Below are 25,981 nucleotides of genomic sequence, written 5' to 3'. Positions count from 1 at the left end.
GCAACAGTAATATTTCCTTTAGCAGAACTGACTCAATTTTCTTCCTGTCTTGCTGTGCCTAATATCTTCCATAATTGTTGAAGGCAGGCAATTTATAATGAGCGATGGGATAACTTAAATATGAGGATATAGGCTTTCTTTCCACTGAAATTTGCAAAGCTAAAAACAAAACAGGGAAGTGGCTGTTTTGAGAGATGTGGAAATTACTCTTTAGCTAATATGGTCTCCTGAATTATATACATTTTTAATTTCACGTGAACTGTTTTACAGGTTCAGATATTATATTTTTTCAGTTCTGAACAATGCAATAATCATGTTGGATTTTTGCTGGGCCATGCAAGATTCAGTCCAATCCCAGCATTAGCAGTATTTGTACACTAAATTCCCTCAGCTCCTTACTTACACATTCTTGCCTCTTTGCCTTTGAACCCATAGCCATGGCCCTCTGTCTCATTTATGTCAGTAATGCCAAATTTACATCCTGTACAAAATCATCATGCACTGAAGATGCTTCATAAACTGTTATAAAAGTGGAAAGGCTAACCTTTAACCATATAGCCAATACTATGTGGCCAAGAGTTGCAGTATGAAAGCTCATGTCTCCCCAAAATTAATATATAGAAACAAGGCCAGTCATGATGGCACACACCTAAGTGAGTCCAGGATAGCCAAAGCTACATAGAGAACCCTGTCTGAAAAAAATAAATATATACATATAAATATAAGCATATATAAATATTTATAAGAACCAAATTTTAATGCATTGTATTTTCCATAGCTATTCCCATGTGAATTTCTAAAATAGCTTGATACATGTTGTGTGTGTGTGTGTGTGTATGTGTGTGTGTGTGTGTGTGTATATATACATATATGGTAAAGATTAAGCTTTGTCACAGGTGGAAGCAGTCTTGGCGGGCTTTACCCTTGGGGCACCCTATGAATACCTTGTGATAGACTTAGTGGAGCCATCCTGGGCCTGGAATTCAGGAAGCAGACCTGGGAACCCCACCTGGGCTATTGTTTTCCTAATTGACCCTCACTGGGAGAAGGAGACCGCCCTTTCCATGTGACTGAGGGAGGTGGGGAGGAGAAAACAACAAGTTGAGCCCAGGGGAGAGCACATGGAGAGCAGCAACCAGGCTGGACCAGCACGCAGGCCAGAGAGACACCTAAGGATCCATCCCGTGGAAAGGATACCGGAAGGTTCACTCTTTTGTCTCTTTAACCTTTTTTTCCTTCCTGTGTATGCTAGTTGGGTTGTATAATAAAGTTTAATTGTTAAGAAACAGAGGCAACTTATATATATAATATCTATCAAGCAAAAGACAAATGGAAGAAGGTTTAAAACTGACTCTCTGTATCACCTGGTTATCTTGCCTGTGAATGCTAAGATTTTCTTAACAGTGTCATTATTTGAAATTTCTTCATAATCACAGAACATTTCTCAAATAATCATATAAACAAATCAGCATGAGGTGTGAAGTCTAAGATGCCAATATTTTATTGAGTACAAATCTTATTAATCAAGTTATGCTCACAAAGCAGCTGTCTTTATTATCACTGAACACTGATGAGAGCATAGTGTAGAATTCTGGCTGGGGGAGGGGCGGGAAGACTCTGTTTTCTTTTAGGGACAGGCCACTGGGAGTTTGTCCATGCTCCAGTGAGTTTATGAGCAACACAAATCGGACTTGATAAATTTTTTTCTTTTCTTCTTTTTTCAGAGGGAGGCCACAAGGCTGGGGCCTCCACTCGGAAGACTAGGAAGTGAATGTGATCAGGGTGCATTATGTGAATCTCACAAATAGTCAATAAAAATATTGTGCTCGGAAAAATAGTCAGATAGCATTCTTCAGCAGGACCTGTGATTCCATCGATGACAGGAACACTACCCACTATGGACACCGAAAAGGACCACATTACCCAGGCTAGGTAAGACAGCAATCCAAGCTTCCTCTTCACCCGGTTTCTTTTCTTTATCAATGACATTTGCATCAGGAATAAAGCACCACTGGGTAATGACTCACATTTACAGTATTAAAACTCATTCAGAAATGTATGAAAATTGTAAATTACATTTAGAATAATTGACAACTTGAGACCAAAGAATATACAATTGTCACCCATTTCTTATCACCCATTTCTCATTCTCAAAATCTTAGTTGCATTGGGATTATCAGTTTTCAGAGAAAAAGAATAACTTCCTGCACAGAAATTAGCCCCAGTCACGCACTGTTGCAATGGCCTCTGAATGACAGTTTTACCCTTTGTTTTCACGGCCAAGAGGTAGCCAGCAATAAGGAGCTGCTCCCTTCTGCTCCTACATGCAGTCTCCCCCAAGTCCAAGTAAAGGCTTTAAAATGGAGTTAAAGGTTGGCAAGATTTCTCAGTGGGTAAATAAAGTACAGCAAGTCTGACAAACTGTCTTATTCCCCCTCAAAGCCACATGGTGGAAGGAGAGAACAGACTCCTTCAAGTTCTAACATGCATGTATGCATGCATTAGTGTGTGAGTACTAAATGTGAGTACACACACACACACACAGAGAGAGAGAGAGAGAGAGAGAGAGAGAGAGAGAGAGAGAGAGAGAGAGAGAAACAAATTTCAGAAAAAAAATAAAATTTATCTTATACTACTTGTCTCCTGAGAAGAAAATGACATGAGATAAACTGTATATTCAAAGTTAATAAAATTATTTAGAAATATAAAGTAAGTCCCACCCTAAACCAGAGGTATTCCCATCATGTCATCCCCACACTTTCTGCCAAGAATGAACTTCTTTTAGGAAACATCAGGCTTTATTACTTTTAGTACAGTCATACTTATCTTATTCTCAAGCTATTATTTAGTTATTTTCACAATTTTCTATAATTTCTTCTTTGATTTCACTAAAAGTTATAAGAACTTGCTTATAGTTTCAGATATAAGAAAGGCGGCTTGCTGGTGTGTCTGCAGAAGCCAGAGAAATGCCTAGCACATGGCATCGCATCTTGTTGAATAAACTAGAGAAATGCAATTTGATTCAATGCTAATTTCCAAAAGAATGTAGGTTTTATGTAGCCCTGGGTGATTTATACAGAATATTTCATGTCAGATCACAAAAGGCTATTTTAGTGAAAAATAAACATAACCCAGCTTTGATAGCCACAACACACCATTATGATTGATGCCATTTGCGAAGCATTTCAAGCTGATAGCTCAGGTAAGCTTTCTAGTAAACAGGTAGAGAAATTATTCCCATTTTAGAGATGCAGATGTCAAGATGAGCATAATAATCACTGAGGGCCAATGATCACCAAATCCTCACCATTCATCTTGTAACATCACTAATTTCTTTGACTCCCTCAGACCTATAACCTCTTAAACCTGCCATATTAAACTTTTCTGTTGTGTCTCTTCAGAGAGCAGGCAAAGCCTGAGGAAAGATGGAAGTATTGAGTACTGAATATTTTCAAATGAAGAGAAGAAGAAGAAGAAGAAGAAGAAGAAGAAGAAGGAGGAGGAGGAGGAGGAGGAGGAGGAGGAGGAGGAGGAAGAGGAGGAGAAGGAGAAGGAGGAGGAGGAAGAGGAGGAGGAGGAGGAGGAGGAGGAGGAGAGGGGAGTTTAACTGGTATGTGAGAACACAAAGGCCCCCTAAGATTATGATCTCTAGCATTCTGAATAAAAAGAGCATTAGAGGGGTTTCAGCTTCTCTAAATATCAATATAGTTACCAAATAAGGAGACTCCATGATCAAGAAACTATGAAAGATAAAGACAAACACATTTTTTCATGGCTGGACCTCTCAAGGTCTACAGGTAACACAGAATAGGGCTGCATGAAAACTTATTTTAACCCAGTTGTTCTCAACCTTCCAAATGCTACAACCCTTTAACACAGTTCCTCATGTTGTGATGACCCCAACCACAAAATTATTTTGTTGCTACTTCACAACTATAACTTTTGCTACTGTTATGGATTGTAATATAAATATCTAATATGCAGTGTATCTCACATGCATCCCCTGTTACAACCCACAGGTTGAACCCACTGCCCAGTGAGAGTTTTAGTTTCTTTCAAAACCCAGTTATGTTATGTGACTATGTTTTTGTTTTAATCCCAGGTGTGGGATAAGAGGCTGGCTCACAGCAGGTGGTTATTATTTGCCTCTTAGCACTAGCAAGGGCGTGATCCTTGCCACCTACAGATAGTTTAATTCTGGAGACTCTGAAGAGCATATAGATGGTAGAGCCTTGAGAGAGGTTGAGACTGCTGACCCTCCTGTTGCTGCTGCACTGCCCTCCCTCCCCAGCCACCCCCACTGCCCTCCCCACACACCTCCACCACCACCACTTCCCTGATTCCCAAGGATGCTGCTTTTTCATCCTGCTGCTGCTTTTGCTGTTGCTTTTTCTATTGCTGGACTGCTGTTTTGCTGGTTAGCTGAACAGCTGGATATTCTGACAATGAAGATTGAACTTGCCACAAGGAACCCAAAGTCCCTAATCAGCAGGATGTAGTCTATAGAAGTCTCTGTCCCCTTTCCCCTCTAACCTTCTTTCTCTCCTAGCTAGTGTTGGGAAGTTGGAAGAGATTAGGGAGGAATAAGGATTGAAAGGGAAGCAGAGGTATAAGAACCCAATAAAATAGGTGTGTGGGGGGTGAACACATGTGACCACCACTGTTTTAACCAGTTCTCCAAATTCACTTAATCTAAGAGCCCTCTTTAAGAGTATTGCCTACCAAGAAGAGACTTGATACCCTAGCATCATATTCAAGGGGAGGAGGTCCCCCTCAGTCACAGTCATAGGGAAGGGGAATGGGGTGAAAGTTGGAGGGAGGGAGGAATGGAAGAGTGCACGGGATGGGATAGCAATTGAGATGTAATATGAATGATTTTATTTTTCAATTAAAAAAAAAGAAGAAAAAAGAGTATTGCCTTTTAGGTGAATATATTATCTTCATTCCAGAATGGATAACACTTTTTTCCTGCTGGTTTGTACCAATATCTTGGATGGATCTTTCAGTGAATTTTTAATCTGAAAGTGATGTTTCCCCATGAATCATACAAACAAAATGTTTCATAATGAACTCAAAGGAGACGTTTATTTCTCTGGTATTTTGACACCATGGTCCTAAGTCTTACTGCGTATCTTTAGAGTGCTTCTTTTGTGGGTGAAATTTTTCTTGCAAATAAAACCTCATAAAAATAGCCTCTTGAAATAATTGTCTGACTAGGACCTAAGTATAATACGATAACTCTAAAAACATACATCTTTCAGTAAATGCTTGTTTTGTTAATAAATTTCCTATTTAAAATTTGAACTAAATATGTAAAGGTAAGGTATTCCTTCTGAAACATAATTTTCTAATGAGCAGCTAAGTCATAGAACCTATTTAAGCAGAGTTATTATAGTTATTACTAATAAAAATCGACCTCCCATTTAAATGTAGAGAAGCCGCAATGGTTCTGAAACCAGTTATACATTATCCCTAAATTACATATTGAAACTTGGTGGAAATGTGCCAAGATCTAATCAGAAGGAATCATGAGGTGAGCAGTTTTCAGAGCTCAATTTAATCCAACATCTTTTTAACTATATCTTCCAAGATTATAATTATGCTCAGCAATTGGTTTGATTGAATGAAAAAAATCATATTGCCTCATTGACCACCATTTTGCATCCTTGTTTGAATGGCAAGGCTCACGGTTTAATCTGTAAGGAGGCTGATTATGAGGAGAGTGACAATAGGGAATCCCATAATTCTGATGGGAGCAATGTATAAAGCCAAAGGGGCATGTTTGCAAAAGCTCAGTATCAAAAATAGGCACATTTATTTTTCCCTATTGGCCATGATGATTACTGTGCAGGTTAGCCAGAAAGAGAGTGGGATGCTGAGCAGAGTGGTGGTGACATTCTGGATCTGCCCCAAGCCACCTCTGTGCAATTAGGCAAGGTATTTGGCTCGCATGACTTCCTTATGCCTAAGATGGAAGGATAAGCCTGCTTCACAAAAGTTTTAAGAGAACCAAGTTAGGGAAAGTAGCAAATATATTTTTATACTATATATACGCATATACTACCATACATGTGGACCATTAATAACAAAATTGTATGTGTATATGTGTATATCCTGGCATCAGGAGTGTATTCTCTGTATATCTGTTTTTACTTTTACAAACCTAATGATGCCTTTTGGTTTTGTTTTGGACTGGTTTTCTTCTTTAAAAGAAAGTAAAAGCTGTGAAGAAAAAAAAAAAAAAGAAAAAGTTTCTCTCTGAGATCAGGCACAGATGTGTTTATCAATAAACTTAATGAGGTACAGTCTGTATTGAGCAACCTTCAGCAAAATTTCCCTAAGTCCCCATATAACACAGGGAGTGTTTCTCAAGGTCGGTGCTCCCCAACGTGGCACACCCTGGCACTGTATTCTATGGGCTTTCAGGAGTGGAGGGCAGGGGAACACACTTCTTACTGTGGCTTCATCCTAATTTCCTCTGTCTCTGGTCCAGGAGTCTGCATTTTGCTGGCTCCGCTAACCTGTTAAAATTGTAAGGAAGGACTCACATCACTCCAGGCCATTGCCAATACTTAGGATGAGTCTAAGCATTTAATAGAGAGTTCTTGTTTAATGCAGTCTTAACTCATGGGGACTTTGTTGTTGCTGTTACGTTTTTCAAGTTTCCAATAATTTCACCTGATTTATAAAATATGCATTGCTTTCAGAGAAGCATTCTTTAAAAATAAAACCGACAGACTGCATATGGAGTAAAAATATATTTTATGCATATAAATAAGCAAGATTGTTCAACCTCTGGTATTTCCTCTGCACATTTTCCCTCTCCTTCACTTAGACTACAGCATTGGCAGGAAAAAAAATAGAGGGCAAACCCAAGTATCCGCCTTGACCTGAGACTTGGGGGTTTAGATCACTATCTTCCTGTGAAGCAGAGACTCAGCAGCAGCTACCCACTGGCCAGAGAGGCAAAGTGGGCTTGTGTGCCCAGTATTTCAGTTGGGAACTACAAGACAGCGAGTAGTTTTTTATTTGCAACAAATCTAAGCAGTAACTGTCACTTTAAAACGCTAAAGCAATGGCAGGAAATTTTCTCATTAATCTATGCAATTGTGAGCAGAAGTCTTTATTTCGGGACCATATTATAGTAATCAATGTCATCACTTACTACTAAATTTAAAGAAAGCTATCCCGCAAGTAATGCACCTTTTCTTCCTATTTTTATTTTTTTAAACTTCAGCAAATAGCAGGAACCTCTATTTGCCTAGGAGAGTGAGGCTCGTGGATCAGTTTCACAGACAGGAATAGAGATTCACATCAAAGTGTCCCAGCTCGCTCATCAGAGCCGGAGCTATTCTTTTTTCTCCCATTAACTCAGCGGTGTTGGCATGAAATAGAACAGGGTTTAGCTATGCCTGGCCAAGAAATTGAAAGGAGCAGCAAGCATGCTTTGCTGTCTGTCACTGTCTCTCTGAAAGACAGATCTGCCACTAAATATCTACGTCCTTTCCTGCTCCCCCTAAACATCAGGAAACTGATTGCAAAATCAAAATTAACGGGTATGGCTTTGAAGGTCACTTCACTAACGTGCACTAGGATGTTTTACTATGACCACTACCATAATTTTCCAATTTACCATCAAGAAATCTCAAAGACAAAGTAAACAGAACAAAAGAGTGAAAATTAGGAAGATAAGCAATGCGAACCATGCTTCATTAGGATCTCTCAGGTTGGTTTGCACTCTCAGGTTGGTTTGCACACTAGCATATGTGTATGTGTTCACGGCCGAGATTATATGACAGCAATCACTCAGACAGACAGTCCCCTTGAAAGAGCCCTCTGACTGAACAGACACAGGAAAAGAAGTATTGTTGAGGTGGCAGAGCTAGGGAGTCATATTTTGGGAGAAAACTGCCTTTAAAAAACAAACAAACAAATAACAACAACAACAAAACCCCCATAACAAAAGGCTCCCATGCAACCTTTCTCTCCACTGATTATCTGGAGTAACCAATGGCCTCATGTTCTCTTTGCCAGTGTTTGGTCTAGATTTGGATATTGTGTTCATGAAATGAGAGGAGAACTTAAGGAATGGCTTCCCTGCTCTTATATATAAAAGAGGCATTGGGAAGTCTCTTTTTTTTTTTCTCCTTTGCATGAAGCTGCTTGCATATGAAGCTGGGTCCTGATGAAATGCCCTAAGAGCCTGAAAGAGTTGATGTAGAGCAAAATTCACACAGCAGCCATAGCTCTTCAGTTAAATCAGGCAAACCACTGACCCATAACTTTTCTAGAGATAGTGTGTTTAATTTCCTTTAAGATAATTTGATCTTCCAAAGCACTAGGGAAAACAGCCATGTTAGACACATAGGTTTGTCTCTTCAAACAAACAGATGTATAACATGTTTTTCCCCCCCAGAAGGCTGGGAACAGATGTCCTTAGTAGCCTAGTGACCTGTGCTAGCTGTAGAGCCCAGCCCACACCTGACTCCCCGAGTCTCTTATGTTTATCACAGACTCTTCCTCCCCAGACATTTACCTTGAGCATCATTTCCCAGGCGATAGAACCCCCTCCTTATGTGAAGTGCCACTTTTCAAATGGAGCAGAGGTAGTTGATAACCCGGTGACCTCCGCGATATCAGTATGGCCAGGCCATATCTGGACTGTGTGTTTATCTCAGCCAGTCTCTCTTAAGCCTTTATCTTGAGCATTGTTTTTCAATCTCAATAGGTCTTATCTTTATGGAAGGGGTTGTATGTACTTTGAGAAGAGTTGTGCACACTAGATTGAGTTATCACCAGGTAACTTTTTTCCAAAATTGTTCTGTGATTACATATGTATGCCTAACGTACACTGCCGAATGTCAGACTCTAGAAGTTTGAACCAAAACCAGTTACTGAGTCCTGTTGAGACAGATTTCCTTGTTGTCTCACACAGAACTGTAACTCTGCTGGCCATGGCATTCGCAAAGACACCCTTCACCCCGAAAATGAAAGGGTAACAAAAATTGCATAAGTAAAATATGTGAATCTGTTGTTTGTGTAATTAATTTTTTGATTTTATGGCAATAAGGTACAGGCGTCGAGTCTAAACTCCTTGGGGAAATGGAGTAATAAACTGTTTTGCAAAATTATGTAGCATTTTGTGAATATATTGTGAGAAGAAAGACTAGGGTTTTGAACAATAATAATAACATTGTATAGACATTTGAGGTAAACATTAAATAATAATTGAAATCTAGGAAGCTAGGCTAGGGTTGAATAAGGCATGACATCCAATATAACCCTTTGAATTCTGCCCCTGGGTGTCACATTAAGACAACAGACAGAAGTGTGGCTAGCATTACCGTCTCGCCAGCAAGAACGACGCTGCACACACAAACAGGATCCTTCTGCAGTAAAGCTTTAATGCATCTTGAGAGGGAGAGCATAAGCTTACAACAAGTAAAATGGAGACCCCAAACAGCAGAAACCCATCCTTATATAGCTTCTTTCCCAACTGTCAACTGTCCAGCTACCGGCTCTTCCAACCCCCTCGGAAGCTCTGCCTAGGATGTTTCAGTCCCTGATTGGCTGTTGCTCATCGGGCGAGATGATGCCACGGGAGAGGCAGAGCACAACAAGTGGAAAATCCCTTCGCACATGCGCAGATTAGTTGTATTAGCATGGGACACAGGATGTCAGCGCCATCTTATAATGGCGAATGTGAGCGCGGCTTCTCACATCTCCCCCTTTTATTATTATTAAGAAGCAATAAGACACCCAACAGGGAGAGTGGAGACAGAGGTCAAATCCCCAAACAAAATATCAGGCCTGCATACACAACTCTCCCCTAAGCTCTTCATCCGGAGAGGTCATAGCCTGGCCCTGTGCCGTTTTTTCTGGGGGAAGGACACTGGGGCACGCAACCTTCATGCAAGATGACATGCCTCCCTAGAATTAGCTCATATATGCCGCAGAGCCATTCTACTGCAATGCTTCGCTATGCAACTCTCCAGGGCTGCTGAAGCTTACTCACTCTACCTCGTGCAATGAGATGAGACTCTGAGGGTGCAAGAGCTGAGCAGCCAGCGACTTATTGCTTCAGCATGGTTAACCATATATCAGGGGAGGTCCCAGATTCTAAAGCAGCAAGTGCTTGGGTGATAACCACCTTGTCTCTTTTTGTTTGAGCCCTGAGTTTACAGACCAACCATAGGGTCAACACTAATCCACAGCAGATTACAGCTCCAAACAATCCAACCCCAACCCATTCTTTAAAGAAGGAGAAGGCTGAGGATATCCACGACGAGAATCCCTCAGTAAGTGACAGATCCAGCCGTGTGGAATTGACTTGAATGATAGCAGTCCGCAATTCTCTTAAGGTCTGTTCAAACTCCGCTGTCCAATTCTGTAAAATAAACTGAAAGAGACTCTTTGACAGATTAGCTGCTATAGTGAAATTTTCATATTGAACCGAGGTAACACATAGTCCAGGGAGTTTTTGTTATTGGTAGAGAAGAACCTAGGGAAAACCTGGGCATTATACATCACGGGCATTGGGAGTGGAAAGGTTGACATGATTCCTCAACGATATTCTCCCATTGCAGGAATTGTCGTCTGCATCATTATGATGAGATGAATCCACGTCCTCATTGTCCGTTCCTTTAGTTGTTTCCACAATTCTCCTAGTAAGTCTTTCAGGTACCCAAAATGGATTGTCTTCATCCTGTGGAAAAACACAAACAGCTCCCCTGGATCTTATAAAAATAGGATCCGGTCCTTTCTATGTGTTACTCAGAACATCTTTCCATTTAACCATTTCTTTTGGTCTATTAGGTTCTGAATAATGTCTTTCTGCCGCAGTATGGCCTTTGTCATCCAGATTTAAAAAATTTAGGGTAAAGAGTGCCATAGAAACGGCCACTCTTGGTACTGAGGGGAGGACACTCTCTACTCCTCCTTTTTGTTTCATTAAATAAGATTTAAGTGTGCGATGTGCACGTTCTACAATCCCTTGTCCTTGAGGGTTGTAGGGAAGGCCAGTCAGATGAGTTACACTCATCTGACAACAGAACTGTTGAAATTTTTGTGAAGTATATGCAGGTCCGTTATCTGTCTTGAGAGTCTTAGGTATTCCCCAAGCACTCCATGCTTCAAGGCAATGCTGTATCACATGAGAGGCCTTTTCACCTGTTAGCGGTGTGGCAAATATAACACCTGAACAGGTATCAATAGAAACATGTAGGTATTGAAGTCTACCAAAGGAGGAAACATGTGTATCCCTACATGGGGTACGGGCAGAAACTCACAACAATTTTTACATTGAGTCACAATTTCTCTGGCTTCCTTTCTAGTTATAAAAAAGCGGCGGCGGAGAGTTTCAGCCGTCACATGGAAGCGCCGATGAAATTCTCTTGCTGCATCTGCCTGTGAGGACAGTGCAATAGCTACAAATCGAGTAGCTTTATCTGCCAAATCATTGCCCCGGGACATTGGACCTGGCAGGCCCGAATGTGCCCTGACATGAGTAATATATATGGGTGTATTTCTATTTTGTAAGGTCAATTGTATTTGTTGAAAAATAGAGGCAACTTTACTAGAGGGTTTAATGACTCCCGCGGCCTCCAATAAATTAACTGCATTAACCACGTAATGGGAATCTGATACAATATTTAGAGGCTCAGAAAAGGTTTTTAAAACTTCTAAAACTATCAAACATTCCACCACTTGAGGTGAGGTCTCTTTATAATCTTTAGACACTATCTTATTATTAATCACATAAGCACCAACTCCGGTTTTTGAACCATCTGTATATACTATTATTCCATCCTTAAGTGGAGACTTAACTGTCATTCGTGGAAATACCACGGCCTGGTTTAATGCAAATTGTAAAATAGGATGTTTTGGATAATGATTATACGAATCTTTTCCGGCCAGAAGGAAAATCCAGACTGCAGTTCGTAGGGTGGAGGAGCAGTGGGTGCCACCCTGCGAGATGAATTGAGGGAGGGTTTTTTATTACCCTCTCGTTCATCTAGGTGGTATCTCTCCTCCTCATACCTGACTGCCTCTTCCTCTAATTCGGCTTCTTCCTCCAAATCAGGAGTCTCATTGTCAGAGGTATTAGAGCTTGTAGAGCTATCAATATTCACTGCCTCAAGATCCTTTAAAGGATAAAACCTACTAGGTCCTGAGGAGGGTTGCACTCCTTTTACAGGAGGGTCCTGAGCCTTTTTCTTTTTATGGGCATCCTTTTTCCTGCGCGCACCCAACCTCTCACTATGTTCGGTTTCTGACATGCTATCCTGAACTTCTTCTAGGATGACCTGTCCTTCATCTACTGCCCTCTTGAAACAAATGAACAAGAGAAGGGCAATTACGGCAGTAAATATTACAGTTAGAATCAGCCCAAAAATTTCAGAAACACGCATACCTCTCCGAACTTACCAACCCTGCAGTTCTGAATCCTCCCTGTAGTCAGGGGGTCTCCAAAGGTGCTGACGATGGTGTGGTCGTCCCGGGTTTCGGCACCAGATGTGGCTAGCATTACCGTCTCGCCAGCAAGAACGACGCTGCACACACAAACAGGATCCTTCTGCAGTAAAGCTTTAATGCATCTTGAGAGGGAGAGCATAAGCTTACAACAAGTAAAATGGAGACCCCAAACAGCAGAAACCCATCCTTATATAGCTTCTTTCCCAACTGTCAACTGTCCAGCTACCGGCTCTTCCAACCCCCTCGGAAGCTCTGCCTAGGATGTTTCAGTCCCTGATTGGCTGTTGCTCATCGGGCGAGATGATGCCACGGGAGAGGCAGAGCACAAGTGGAAAATCCCTTCGCACATGCGCAGATTAGTTGTATTAGCATGGGACACAGGATGTCAGCGCCATCTTATAATGGCGAATGTGAGCGCGGCTTCTCACACAGAAGTCATTTTTAGCATTTGCTTTCGATTCCAGAACAGAGCTATGAACCACAAAGCATGTACTGCTCTTTTCTACTAACTCATGCAAATGAAAACATCCTACCTCTGATGCTTCTCTGATGTCGCTGCTGTCCCAGAAGACATGGCATGTTCATAGCCTGTCTCCTCCTCTTGCCAGATCTTCTACTCTTCAGACTACACCAAAGCCACAAAATGGAAAAGAGCAACTCAGGACACAAAACTTGGATGAAGAATTAGATTACAAGAAAAAAAAATTAGAAAAACATAAAATCAGATGTTCTGTGCTGGCTTTTATCATTTCTATAACCAGCCTCCAGAGGAACATTAAAGCCAAGTAGGTTTGACAGGGATTTCTCTTAAATATATTTTCCATATTGTATGAGGTGATAAGTTTCTTCAGACTGTGCTGTCAGTTACGTTGAGGAGTATAAGCTTATACATTTTGACACATGGACTTATTATGTATCTTTTTATTAGCCAAATGTTCAGTCTGTGTATGTCTTGTTTTTCCAAAAGTTTATGAGTTACTTGAGGAAAGTCAGTGGATCATGTAATTAAGAGAAAAAGGAAGAACTGTAGGTTTAGCACAGCCACTGCTCCACAATGCTACATCCCAGGTACCACTCCACTAAATATCTTAGCATTGTTTTGTGTGAATCTGTCTCTCTAGCGTTCCAGACAATGAGACTGCATGGTTGGAAGGCGAAAAAGGTTAAAACATACTAACATCTGTTGATACTTTCATTACAGAAAATTAATTTTGAAATAGAGGGCTGATGTTAACAGAAACATGTGTGATCAATCAATCAATCACAGAGATGTTGAGTGGCCACTGCATGCTTACCACTGAGTACGCACTCAACTGTTCTTTCCAAATTGGTGGATCAAGTTGGTTCTGTCTCCTGGCACTTACTGACTTTCTTTTCTTGTCTCTTTCAGTTTTTTGCCTCAGAAGAAAGAGTGAATGAATGAATGAAACATTGCTGTAATTTAGTACAGGTCTAACTTACTTTTCATGTTTGATAATCCTTGATAAAAAAAAAAAATCTATGAATCAATTACCACCATAGAAGAGCCAGTGGGATGTGACTCAGCAGTTAGGAGCACTTTCTGCCATTCCAGAGGATGGGGGTTCTCTTTCCAGCACCCAGGTCAGGCCATCTGTAACTCCAACTCCAGGGGATCTGATGCCTCTGTCTTCCTCAGGTGTCTGCACTCACATCCACACATGCACATGCAAACACACACTTACACATAACTACAAATGATAAAAAATAAAAAATTTTACACTGCTACCACTGAAGTCACTTTTTAAAGGTGTGAAACAGCTACCCCTACTTTGGAAAATATGTTGGTAGGCTTCATCTAGTTTGTAATGTGTGCTGCAGGATCAGAGTTCAAATATATGTGAATATTTATACCTCAAAAACTCAGTTCATATTTACCCCAATAGTTAAAACAAAGACTATTAAGTGTGAGATTGCTGACACTGAAATTTGGATGACTTGTTCTTCCTTGGGATCAGGGTAAACTATGGCACTTATTACTCTAAAGTAAATTGTAACCTGCACTAATCAGCATATTTACATATTCAAACCTAATAAACTAGAGCCTCACATATCCATTCTGATAGGTAGACAATGAGGGGTTGACAAACCACCATGCCATGTCTTTTCAGGAGCACCCAAGATAGGGCGTTAACAGCCTGAGACAGAGCCCAGAGAAAACAGTGACTAAGGGAGAAAAGAAGAATGCTTCTTGATAAGCAGCTGAGAGGTGAGTGTGAGCTGCAGGGACTGGGCATCAGGTGAGACCTTTCCTTAGGGCCTCCCCTCACTCATTGACAGTGTCACCTTATAAGCACACCAGCTGCCCTATCACAGAAGCACTACCCAGACATTCACTAAGGATTTTCTAAATAGCCTGTTTCCTGCCCGAATTATTTCTTTCAAAGAACCATATAACTTTGATCTGGCCACAGATTGTAGCACTAAGAATTCTTGATTAGGAGGATTTTGTCATTAATGTGAAAGTTTTGAACTGAAAGAAAATTAGTTATGTAAAATGCATATCATGTGATATTTTTCCTGAAAACACTGGCAAGGCTTAGGATAAATGTCATGGCAATACAGGTTCTGTCATTGTTATAACAGCTCACAGAGTTCTACAGGTTTACTCATGAGCTCAAGAATTAACTAAGTATGTGTGTTCAGCTTTTTTGTAAAAGGCATTTCAAAGTACTTTCTCACTTAAAAGAATATATGTTATAAATCACAGTTGTTGTGCTGCTAAAATTCTTTCTATTTTGAAAAGATACTAAATACAGCATAAGCTTACCGCATCCCACCCAACCACTGTACCAGCTTCAAAACAGGCAGAAGAAAGGCAAAGATTAACTATTTAACAACCAAAACAAATCATCCATTTGGTCTTGTAAACTACTGCCACCAAGTGGACAGTTTGTGAAATGGCATCTTCTTGCTTACCCGCTGATGTTTATAACCTACTTTACCAGCTATGTACTAAACAACACCCCAGTAAACAGAATTGCAAGTTAAAGACAAAAACAGCAGGCAAAAAAACTTTGAAAGTGTACATTTTAAAGTGAGAATAATTCTTTTGTAATAAAAAATTACTTTACAGCTTTTAGTTCAAGGTTATTTTCAACAATTCATTTAAGGTTAATTGTAAGCAAAATAACTAATTAAATGGAATCCTTTTGCAGTACATATGTCTCTATATTTATAAACTAGAAATGTTACCAAGAGTGTGTTTCTCACCTCTTAACTCATGATGAATGCATGCCTCTACATAAGTAAACCTCTCAAGAATGTAGTTAGCCCAGCATCATCAATTGCTGTTGTTCCTATTGATGGGTCAGTGGTTTTTTAATGGAACAAGACAAATGGCTTCTAAGGCCTTGTCAAGATTCCTTGGGGAACTGAAAGCCACTTACGATCTCCCACGAGCCTTAAAGGGCCATGACACCATCTCCCACTCTTCTCTGTTTTAGACTCTCGTACTGAATTTCCCAATGACAAAATTGAGTTGAATACTTCATGTGCATGTTGCAATCAAGTCATGCAGAACCCCAATCTAGACGTGAATGAATCAGATGCCCTGACTTGTGAAAGCGCTTAGAGAAAAGAGTGGGGTCCAGACCCGGCAGAGAAGATACGCTCACTTTCCATTGCTTCTATAAGAAACTTGGTGTCTTAAATGATGAGCCTGAGCATTATGCAGATATGAGGGTGACAAGTCGGAAATGGCTACAACAGGACTGAAAACCTCGTGTCCCTGCTGCCTCCATCTAGAAAGTGCGACAAAAATCTATCCCCTGGCCTTTCAAGTCACTGCAGCAGTGGTTCTGAATCTTTGGGCAGTGATATTTTATGACACTTTACAATTTATAAAAGCAGCAAAAATAGAGTTATAAACTAGCAACTAAAATAATTTTACGGTTGGGGTCACCACAACATGAGGATCTGTATTAAAGGGCCGCAGTGTTAGGAAGGTTGAGACCCACTGCTCTAAAGTCCATATTCTGAAAGCCCTTTTCCATCTTGGCAGTACGCTCTGAGTTCTCTGCTTCTTTCCTCTCTTCTCTGGCTGTCTTGCCTTTCTTTTTCTTTCAGTTGGTCCATTGTGGGGCTGGAGGGATGGCTCAGGCAGTAAGATCATAAGCTATTCTTCCAGAGGCACCCAGAAGTCTGTAACTCCAGGTCCAAGGGGATGCAATGTCCTCTTCTGGCCTCTTTGAGAACTTCATACATGTGACACACACACACACACACACACACACATATACATGGGGAAAAAAACCCATCTGTATGTAAAAAAAAAAATAAAGGAGAAAAATTTGACCCATGTGTTTACATTGAACCTATTCAGATAACTCCATCTTAAAAGTCGTTAATTAGATACATGAAATCATCTTTCTCCCATAGGATAAAGTGTTACAGGTTGTAGGGATGTGCATATCTTCAGAGGCCTAATGTTCCAGCCATCATGGATAAACTCCTTGAGTAGGGAGGGCTGTGTATCCTGTCTCTCTGGAAGTAGAAATCAGTCTGAATTTCATTCAAGATTTAGTAAGCACCATCGTGGCTCACTCCATGAAAATCACGTAGTAAAGTAGCTGAAGATATATTAGCAGATAATATGTAGATCAAAATATATACTAGTTCATTTCAAAGTGGCTTTCTGGGTGTTTGAACTTGAGTCATTAAATTAAAACATTCCTGTGCCTTCTCCTCTATGAAAACATAACTTGTAGGCCTGTCTTGCTGCCTGCTACCACCGTCACAGCTGTTTGGGAACGGGTGAATACAAAAGGTTCTAAAATGGATTTTTAATATAATTGGCTGAAACAGTTACATAAGTCAAAGAACTCTTTAGGTTAAAGTGAAAAGTCTGCCCTCTTGTCAGGTCCCCAGGCTGTGTTCACGTGGCTCTATCCCCATACTCTTAGGCAGCGGCACCATATACAGTGGGTCCAGAGCAATCCCTAACAGCAGGAGTAAAAACTTATAGCTGACTGGCTGAAGGCCTAAAGTTCGGCCAGACTGACATCTAAATGTTTACAGGTTTTGTCTGTCATTATCCTCACACTGACCCTCAGAGTGCACAGTAGATATTTGTCATTCTTTGGCGAGACTCTCCTCGTGTTAAGACTACTGAATCATTGCATGTTACACAAAACCCCTTTGCTCATCAAGGGGAAATCGGAGTGAAATGGAATGTAGCAAGACTTCAGGACACTCCTCAAATCACTCACTAAAATGTGGAGGGTGTAAGTTATGTAAATACTACGTAATATACTTTTCAGTACCATTAATTTTTATAAACTGCTTCAAATGTCTGCAAGCGGAGACCCCCGAGGACAGGGTAGCAGCCTAATTTGAAGCTTTAAACCAAGCTTGTGTGTTGAGAGCAAAACTGTGTAACCCTCCTTTCTTTTCCTTACACTTTTAGTTTAGAAGATAAACCCTCTTGTGGCTTCCAGGTGACTCACTGTAATTGCCGCTTCTAATGCGTTCAGTAAAATTCAGACCACAATTGGACACTGGTGTCTGACAAGTAGCTGAGAGTGACCGGGGAAAACCCAGCTGGAACAGGATCTGCCAGGATGAACCCAGTGAGCTCGTTCTAACAACATGTCTCACAACACTAGCTGGAAAGTCAGATTCTCGCCATCAACCAGTGAGTAAACCAAAGACAGAGGAAATCAAAGTACGTACTTTCTCATACATGAATACACAAACCAAAATGATCTGAAATTTTGTCAATATACATGGATCTTTGAGAACTAATATTTGTGGTAACCTATCCAAAATCATGTAACAGCCTCAGCATTATGATAAACTTCTGTTTTCTTTATTCTGAGAAAAAGTACTTCAAGAACTAGTATGTAACCAGGCGGACTGCCACACGCCTGTAATGACTACACTTAGTGGGCTAGAGGCAAAATGATCAGGAGCTCAAGGCCTACATAGTAAGTTCAAAGCCAGCTTGGACTATGTCATAGTTGTGTGAAAAAAAAAAAACACATATTGCTGTGATAAGACATGTAACCAAAAGCAACTTGGGAAGACAGAGATTTACTTCATCTTACAACTCTCAGGTCTCACCTTACCACTGAGGAAACTCAGCACAAGAGCTCCAGGCAGGAACCTGGAGGCAGGAACTGAAGCAGAAGCCATAGAGGGATGCTGCTTATTAGCTCGCTCCCCATGGCTTGTTCAGCCTGTTTTCTTGTAGCATCAGGATCACAGAATCAGCTGTCCAAGGTTGGCACCACCCACAATGAGCTAGGTCTTCCCATAGCAATCACCGACCAAGAAAATGTCCTATGGCCTTGCCTACAGGCCGACCCTACAGAGACATTTTCTGGATTAATATTTCTTCCCAGATGGCCCTAGTTTGTGTCCAGTTGACATAAAAACTAGCCAGCTCAGGCTACATAAACTATATGAGACTATCCGAGAGAAAAAAGATAGCAAAAGAGAGAGAAAATATCTAATACATTATTTAAGAGGCAAAATTTTGAGCTATTAAAAATTAAAGAAATAATCCAAGAGAACAAATAGAAAAGTTCCTCTTCATTAACACTATCCACGTTGTGTTAACTAGAAAAGAAAGCTAATCTGGAAGAGTTGGGGGAAGAGAAGTCATAATTAGAATATATTGTAATAAAAATCTATTTTTAATAATAAAAAAGAAGTAAAGAAAACTATTTGGAAGAGCTGTCCATGTGTGCAAGCAAGAATACCAGACTAGAATGTCACTGAGGCCTTCTGAGTAGTAGCCAAACTGTTATTTAATCCCAGGCTAGTGTTTGAAACAACGGCCATAGGCAGGTTACTGCAAAGTCTCTGGAAGCTTGTGCCTGTTTGTAGGATTCTAAGGTTGCATTGCCTGTATGTACTCACCAGCCTTCCCCTGTGGAAGAGAGAAATCTCTAAGAACAAGACAGCAGATCAAGTATGCTACCAGAGAGAAATTAGGAAGGTTTCTGATGGACATGTTGGGAACAGACTCCCTTTTTGAGAGGAAGTTGTCAGTCCCAGGAGGAAAGAGATGTTGTTGAAATGTTTTATTCATTTGCCTCTGTAATTTATTTGCTTCTGTAATTACTTAGTGCCGATGAAGTCATGCTTAATAGAAAAGGGTGATGATGGTTAGTATTTGAATCCTACTTAATGACATTACTTAAAGGGTTTCACATTTAAAAAAAAAGCTATCCTATGAAATGACTATTGAGCCAACTGGATGTTATACAGAAAATTTCATACCTGGTGAAGTATCTCGATTGGTAGAGGGCTTGCCTGTCATTCAGGGAGCCCTCAGCTTAAGCCTTAGTCCCACACAAAGCAGGTGTGGTCACATAATCATGTAATTCTAGTACTCAGTGAGAAAAGGCAGGAGGGTTAGATTAAGGTCATCTTTGGCTACTCAGAGAGAATCTTGCACAGGAAAATGAAGGTCTTCCAATGTGCTGGACACTCCAGCATTTTATTTAACCCAGAGCACTCATCGAGCTGGCAAGGCACGTTGCCACCTTTGCTTGTAACATTTTATGTCTGCTGCTATAGTGGGACTTAGTAAAGTCATCTGAATTTCACTTCATTTTCTTCTCCCATCTCTTTTTTGATACATCTTGTGGCCTATGACCATCCTGGGAAATTATGTGCGATTAATTGTTCTATTCCTTGCCAGTTCATCATTTTGAATATTTAATACAATTAGCTTAAGTACCCTTGCCTACAAAGCCAAACCCTGGGAAGCCGTTTAAATAGGTGGATTTGCTTCAACAACGAGATTTCCATCAGACCCTCCAAATATTTATCCTCTCCTTTTGCATAAATCTGAGTCCCTTCAGACAGAGCAAAGCCTCTTGTTTCTCTGAGGGAAATGTAATATGAGTTCTGTCCTCCTGAGAAACACAAGCCAGGATGCAAGATGATGCTAAGTTCTAGGCAATTAAGTACTTTTCTTTGGGGACCCCTACATTTTAAGGCTGGTAGAACAGAACAAGGGACCCGGGGGGGGGGGGTTGACACAGAAGTAAGCACTGCATTGGCTCCCTGGTGGAGAGGAAATAGGCAATTCTCATGAAGGCAATGTTTCTGTGATTCTGTCACCTCGTTCCTATCTGCAAGACAAGTTACCAGTAACAGCATTTCATAGAGTTACTGAGGAGGAAAATAAATCAAGAGGCAAAGCACCCAAAAAAGTCATTACCGTATAGTATTACTATATACACATGAATATATCTATATCGTGTATATACTCTATAGAGCCACAAATGTAGTTATTTTTACTGTTCTTGTTACATGTATTTTTGCATTTGTAAGCATGGATGACAAGTCCTCTACAGTAGCATTTAGATTGGTGTTTCTTTTGTTCTTATTGAATCAAAGAGTACCACTACTAACAAGCTCAAGTCAAAAACACTTAGGACTCTTTCTCTTCAAATATTTGTCCCATTGGCTGCCAAGGTTATGCCAACTGCACTTAGAGGCTGTTAACTGATCAGAAATCTAATCACAGCTTGTGTGAGCTACAAAATAAATCATTACTCTGTATCAGTAGGCATTTTCAAAGTCGCTTAATGGGATTTACAAATATTGACACATGAGTCGTTAAAGAATAAAACTTTTGTCTCTTTTTAGATAAGGCTATTTATAATGTCCTTCTATAATTGGAATAATATGAATTGTGATTCTATGATTTAATTTTGTCCTCCCTGCATCATTCATTCTGACAATATTGAATGTTAAAAAGTATGAAAGCGAATTATGGTGAGAAGAAATCCAGTTTTGAGGCGTAAAAAGCCCTTGCGGTTCACATAGAGCTCAGTTTAGAGAATCTAAGTCTCTTGACGATGCCAGCAAGCCTCAGGAAGAAAAAAAAAAGCCATCCCTCTTACATGAGATCTTTATGGCTGTTTTTGAGACAGGGCCTGGTGTACATCAGGCTGTGTGTAACTAAGGAAAACCTTAAATTTCTCACCCTTCTACCTCTCTCGCCTAAGTGCTGGTATTACAGGTGCATATCATTGTGCTTAATTTGTGCACGAGTAGGACTGAACCCAGGTTTCCCACATGCTAGGCAGGTGTCTTCCTGACTAAGCCATATTCCCAGCCCTGAATCTTTTTTATGTGCCTAATCTTGCCTAATTGGTAAAGTTCTTAGAATATATGTGTTTCTGAGCTTGATAGTCTTATTTGGGACTCTGAATTTTTCTGTAGGATAAACAAAATTCGTAACAAGATTCATGGAACTGGGTGTTATTGCTGTTGACATATTGTCTATTTAAAAAACATCCTTTCCTGACCCTTCCCCCTTAAAATAGCTGCAGACACCATCATTGCTGTATTCTGATTTATAGTTTCAAAGGTATGCTTTCAATATGAAATTATTATTGAAAATTTGTTAGCTAATCTCTCCACTAGAAGTTATGTTTTAGAACTGGAAGAAATTCATTTCTTTTTCCTATATTTTATGCCTAGTTCATAGCACAATACTTTTCCTACAGTATGTACTCAGTAATACAATTCCCACACCCCAGGGTCTATCCCCACTTATAATCTAAGTGGATATATCCAGTAGACAATAGACACAGCGTTCAGAATTCAGTTCTGAAAGGCAAGATGTAGAAAGAAAATCTTTGTCTAAGTGCACAAATTATAGAATTTCTGTAGACTGTTATGAACGACTCTTGGTGAACAGAAACGTGCTTGCGAGAAAGATTTCAAGGCAAAGACCCCCAGAGATAAGAGAGGAGAAACCTCAGACTGGACACGACTAGTCATGTAAACACAAAAATGCCTTCTTTGCCTGCTTTTCTGAATTCTGTTCCTGTCATTTGCAACTGTGATGGTCTCAAAGGTGGTGATTAGACGGAAAACAGTTTCGCTGCCTCAGGCCCGTTTTGTGTACTTGCTGTTGTATTTTGCCAGATGTGGTTTTGAGATTCATCTTGATTGTCCTGAGGTTTTTTTTTTTTAATTAAAAAGGAACAAAATCAAAAGGGGTACTTATTAATCACCAGGAGGATGTATTTATTACTAAGGCAATGTCTGGAAGAAATCAATTTATTGCAAATGTTTCCTGCAGGTTTGCAGATTTCAGGCAATTAACAAGGGCTGCTATAATTCACACAAAGAACATTCATTGTGTTGCCAATAACTCATTTTGATGAATGAGGCCCTGATTATGTGGAATGTTGGGAGAACTGGGAAATTTAACCATCTTGAGTAGCACAGGCACTAGCCATACACCACGGTTGGTGTAGAGGATGAGCCGAACCCAAGCTGCAAGGGCCTCTAGCAAAATTACTGAGGCTGCAGTGGGGGCCAGTTGCGTCGGGTGAGGTTCCTGTCACTTAAAAATAATGACATGAGTATTCAAAAGCAAAAAAGCAGCATTTCTTGACATAAATGAAAAAAAGTTTAAGATCAAAGAAGACTCTGAAGCTTGCTCATTTACTCTCTCCACAAACTTGGATGGTACCATGGCAACGAATGAAACTGGAATCCTTTTCGTTTCTGTACCAAACCCATCAGAGGTTAATTTTAAATGCTTTTCAAAATTTCCTTTCGTTTAATTAACAACAACAATAAAACGCAGTGCTAATTGACGGTGTGCCCAGGCCTGTCTCAGCTAGGGAAGTGAGGAAATGCAGAAAGGACGCTCCTAGGACTGATGAACAGATGCCTTTATACAGAGGTGCATCTTCGGGCCAGTGCAACGGGGGTGAGAAAAACGCTGCCGATGCATGGTGTGGCCAATAAAAGCAAAAGCAGAAGTTATGAGAAGGTAATGTAGGGTGATGAGCTGGAATCCAAAAGGCAAAGGAGCTTTAGAGGTATGAGAGAAGGCAGGAAAGTGGGCACAGTGAAAAGGCACCATTTACTGTGTCTCCTTGGAGTTTTGACTTTTCCTGAAGTGAATGAAAATCTATGAAAACATTTAAAAAAAATAAATGGTGATCAAATTTTCACTTTAAAAAGTATGTTTTTATCTTGGGGAGTGGATGCAGCGTTTTTACTCTGGCAGGTACTCTACATCGTGGCTGCCCTCTTAGCTCTGAAACTGGCATCTTGGGGAGTGGATGCAGCGTTTTTACTCTGGCGGGTACTCTACATCGTGACTGCCCCCTTAGCTCTGAAACTGGCATCTTGGGGAGTGGATGCAGCGTTTTTACTCTGGCGGGTACTCTACATCGTGACTGCCCCCTTAGCTCTGAAACTGGCATCTTGGGGAGTGGATGCAGTGTTTTTACTCTAGCGGGTACTCTAACATCATGGCTGCTCTCTTAGCTCTGAAACTGGCATCTTGGGGAGTGGATGCAGCGTTTTTACTCTGGCGGGTACTCTAACATCATGGCTGCCCCCTTAGCTCTGAAACTGGCATCTTGGGGAGTGGATGCAGTGTTTTTACTCTGGCGGGTACTCTAACATCATGGCTGCTCTCTTAGCTCTGAAACTGGCATCTTGGGGAGTGGATGCAGCGTTTTTATCTGGCGGGTACTCTACATCGTGGCTGCTCTCTTGGCTCTGAAACTGGCATCTTTCCTAAGCCCATTCTCACACTCCTTCTGCCACTGGGTTTCAGGAACTGAACTCAAGTTGTCAGACATGCTGAGAAAGGACTTCTGGCAACCAAGCCATCTCAAGGGCTACGAAGTTTGCATAATTTGCATGGTTTTTAAAATAATTTACATATTTGTATTTTAGGTACGTTGCAGTTTTGCCTGCGTTTATGTCTGTGTGAAGGTGTCAAATGCCCCGGAACAGGAGTTACTGATAGTTATGAGCTACCATGTGGATGCTGGGAATTGAACTAGGTCCTCTGGAAGAGCAGTCAGTGATCTTAATAGTTGAGCCATCTCTCCAGTCCTGAAATTTGCAATTTTAAAGGACACTGTAAGAACCGTTTTGAAGCTGATTTGAGATGGTTGAAATGCTGCAGTGACACCTACAAGAGTAGAGTCTTCCACTAGCCCAAGGGACAGGTCCCACGAAAGTCTGCACCTACCAGGAAACTGGGATAGAGGTGAGGACATCCTATTGAGACTCAAGGTGAGAAAAATATAGGGGATAGGCAAGTAGGTGGATCCAGAGGGTCCTAGAAACCTACAAGAGGAACATTATGATGGGTAGATCTGAGCCCAGGGGTTCTGCTTGATCTAAGGCACCAACCAAGGGCAAAACGTGCAGTCATCATCAAACCCCTACCCAGATCTAGCCAAGGGACAGAACATTCTCCACAGTTAAGTGGAGACTGGGGACTGACTCTCACAGGATCTCCGGTGCCCCATATTTGGCCATGTCCCTTTGTTGGGGAGGCCCAATGGCACTCGGAGGAAGGATAGCGGACTGCCAAGAAGAGACTTGATACCCTAGCACCATATTCAGGGGGAGGAGGTCCCCCTCAGTCACAGTCATAGGGAAGGGGGATTGGGGTGAAAGTGGGAGAGAGGGAGGAATGGGAGGATGCATGGGATGGGATAGAAAATGAGATGTAATATGAATTATTTTATTTTTCAATAAAAATGTGTTATTAAAAAAAAAGAGTAGAGTCTTCTGCCATATTGTGACCACCAACCCATTAGTTGTATTTTCCCCCAGAATTATCCCTAATAGAGTTACGTCATTAATTCCTATTCCATCATGATTCTCAAGAGTCAATGAATTTTGTCACCATGTCCTTGGAAGCGTTTATAATGTCAGCAGGGCACTGTGGCTGTAGTATCACAAAATTGTTAATGCTGAAACTAAGTGCTTACTGAGTAAACACTTAGGCTGATTAAAGATCAGTAAACAAACCTGATATGATTTTATTACTCGCTGTGTGGAAAAATCAAGCAGAAGGTTATTGTACACTCATAGAGTTGGGAGTAGACTGTCAAGTTCAGTTCTACAGAGGGGCATGTGAAGCTTACACACTGGAAGACAGTAGCACCATCACCCCGTGATTGCTTGTCCTCCTGGAGTATCCAGGCTCATTGGGCACTGATCTGGGCTGGAGGGAGGGAAGCGCAGCTGAGATGGGTGGGTACAATGCAGAATCTCAATCAGTGGTGAGTACAGGAGAAACAGTCTTCTGAAGAGACAGCTTCGGTGAGACAGCTCGCTTAATACGAAGGCTATTTAAACCTTGAGGGAGTGGGTAGAGGCTCTCAGGGGAGTGTACATCATTGGCTAGGGCCAAGGTCCTGGGAATGCCTCATTTGCTTGAAGACGAATTACAAGTGCTTGCTAGACATGACCTTATAAGGGGAGAAGAAGTTTAACCAGTAACCTGGCCACCAGGTTATGTGACCACCTCAAGGATGGCACAGTTGGGCCTAAGACTACATGTGCCGGGACGTGCAGGCCCAGGATAGGCAGGAAACAGTCCTATTGCAAGTCTTAAGATGAAAATTTGGGGGTTTGGTCATGCCTCAGCCTCATTCTTGTTCTAGGCCAGCTCTCCGGGTCACAGGGCTCCCTGGCACCACATAGCACAACTCTCTCTAGCCAACAGAGAATATCAAAGAAATGAATT

General features: G+C 41.0%; 1 protein-coding gene across 2 annotated transcripts; it reads right to left on the bottom strand.

Moving 5' to 3' along the window:
• Nucleotides 1-9,379: 9,379 nt before the first annotated feature.
• Nucleotides 9,380-12,649, bottom strand: LOC311590149 (uncharacterized protein). Of its 2 annotated transcripts, none has more exons than XR_014776786.1 (2): nucleotides 12,427-12,649; nucleotides 9,380-10,705 (listed from the first exon to the last, which is right to left on the bottom strand). XR_014776786.1 is itself a non-coding variant. In XM_084769025.1 (2 exons), exons 1-2 carry the CDS (start codon nucleotides 12,611-12,613, stop codon nucleotides 10,520-10,522), a joined length of 387 nt encoding a protein of 128 aa, XP_084625151.1. In that variant the 5' UTR covers nucleotides 12,614-12,649; the 3' UTR covers nucleotides 9,380-10,519. The 2 variants fall into 2 exon arrangements, 1 of the variants encoding a protein (XP_084625151.1); XM_084769025.1 differs by having other exon boundaries at nucleotides 12,413-12,649.
• Nucleotides 12,650-25,981: the final 13,332 nt, after the last annotated feature.

This window comes from Acomys minous (genome assembly GCF_964271855.1).
Source record: "Acomys minous genome assembly, chromosome: 1".
In the NCBI taxonomy this organism is placed as follows: domain Eukaryota; kingdom Metazoa; phylum Chordata; class Mammalia; order Rodentia; family Muridae; genus Acomys; species Acomys minous.
The sequence above is the reverse complement of the archived record's forward strand: the minus strand, read 5'-3'. Positions and strand labels throughout refer to the sequence as shown.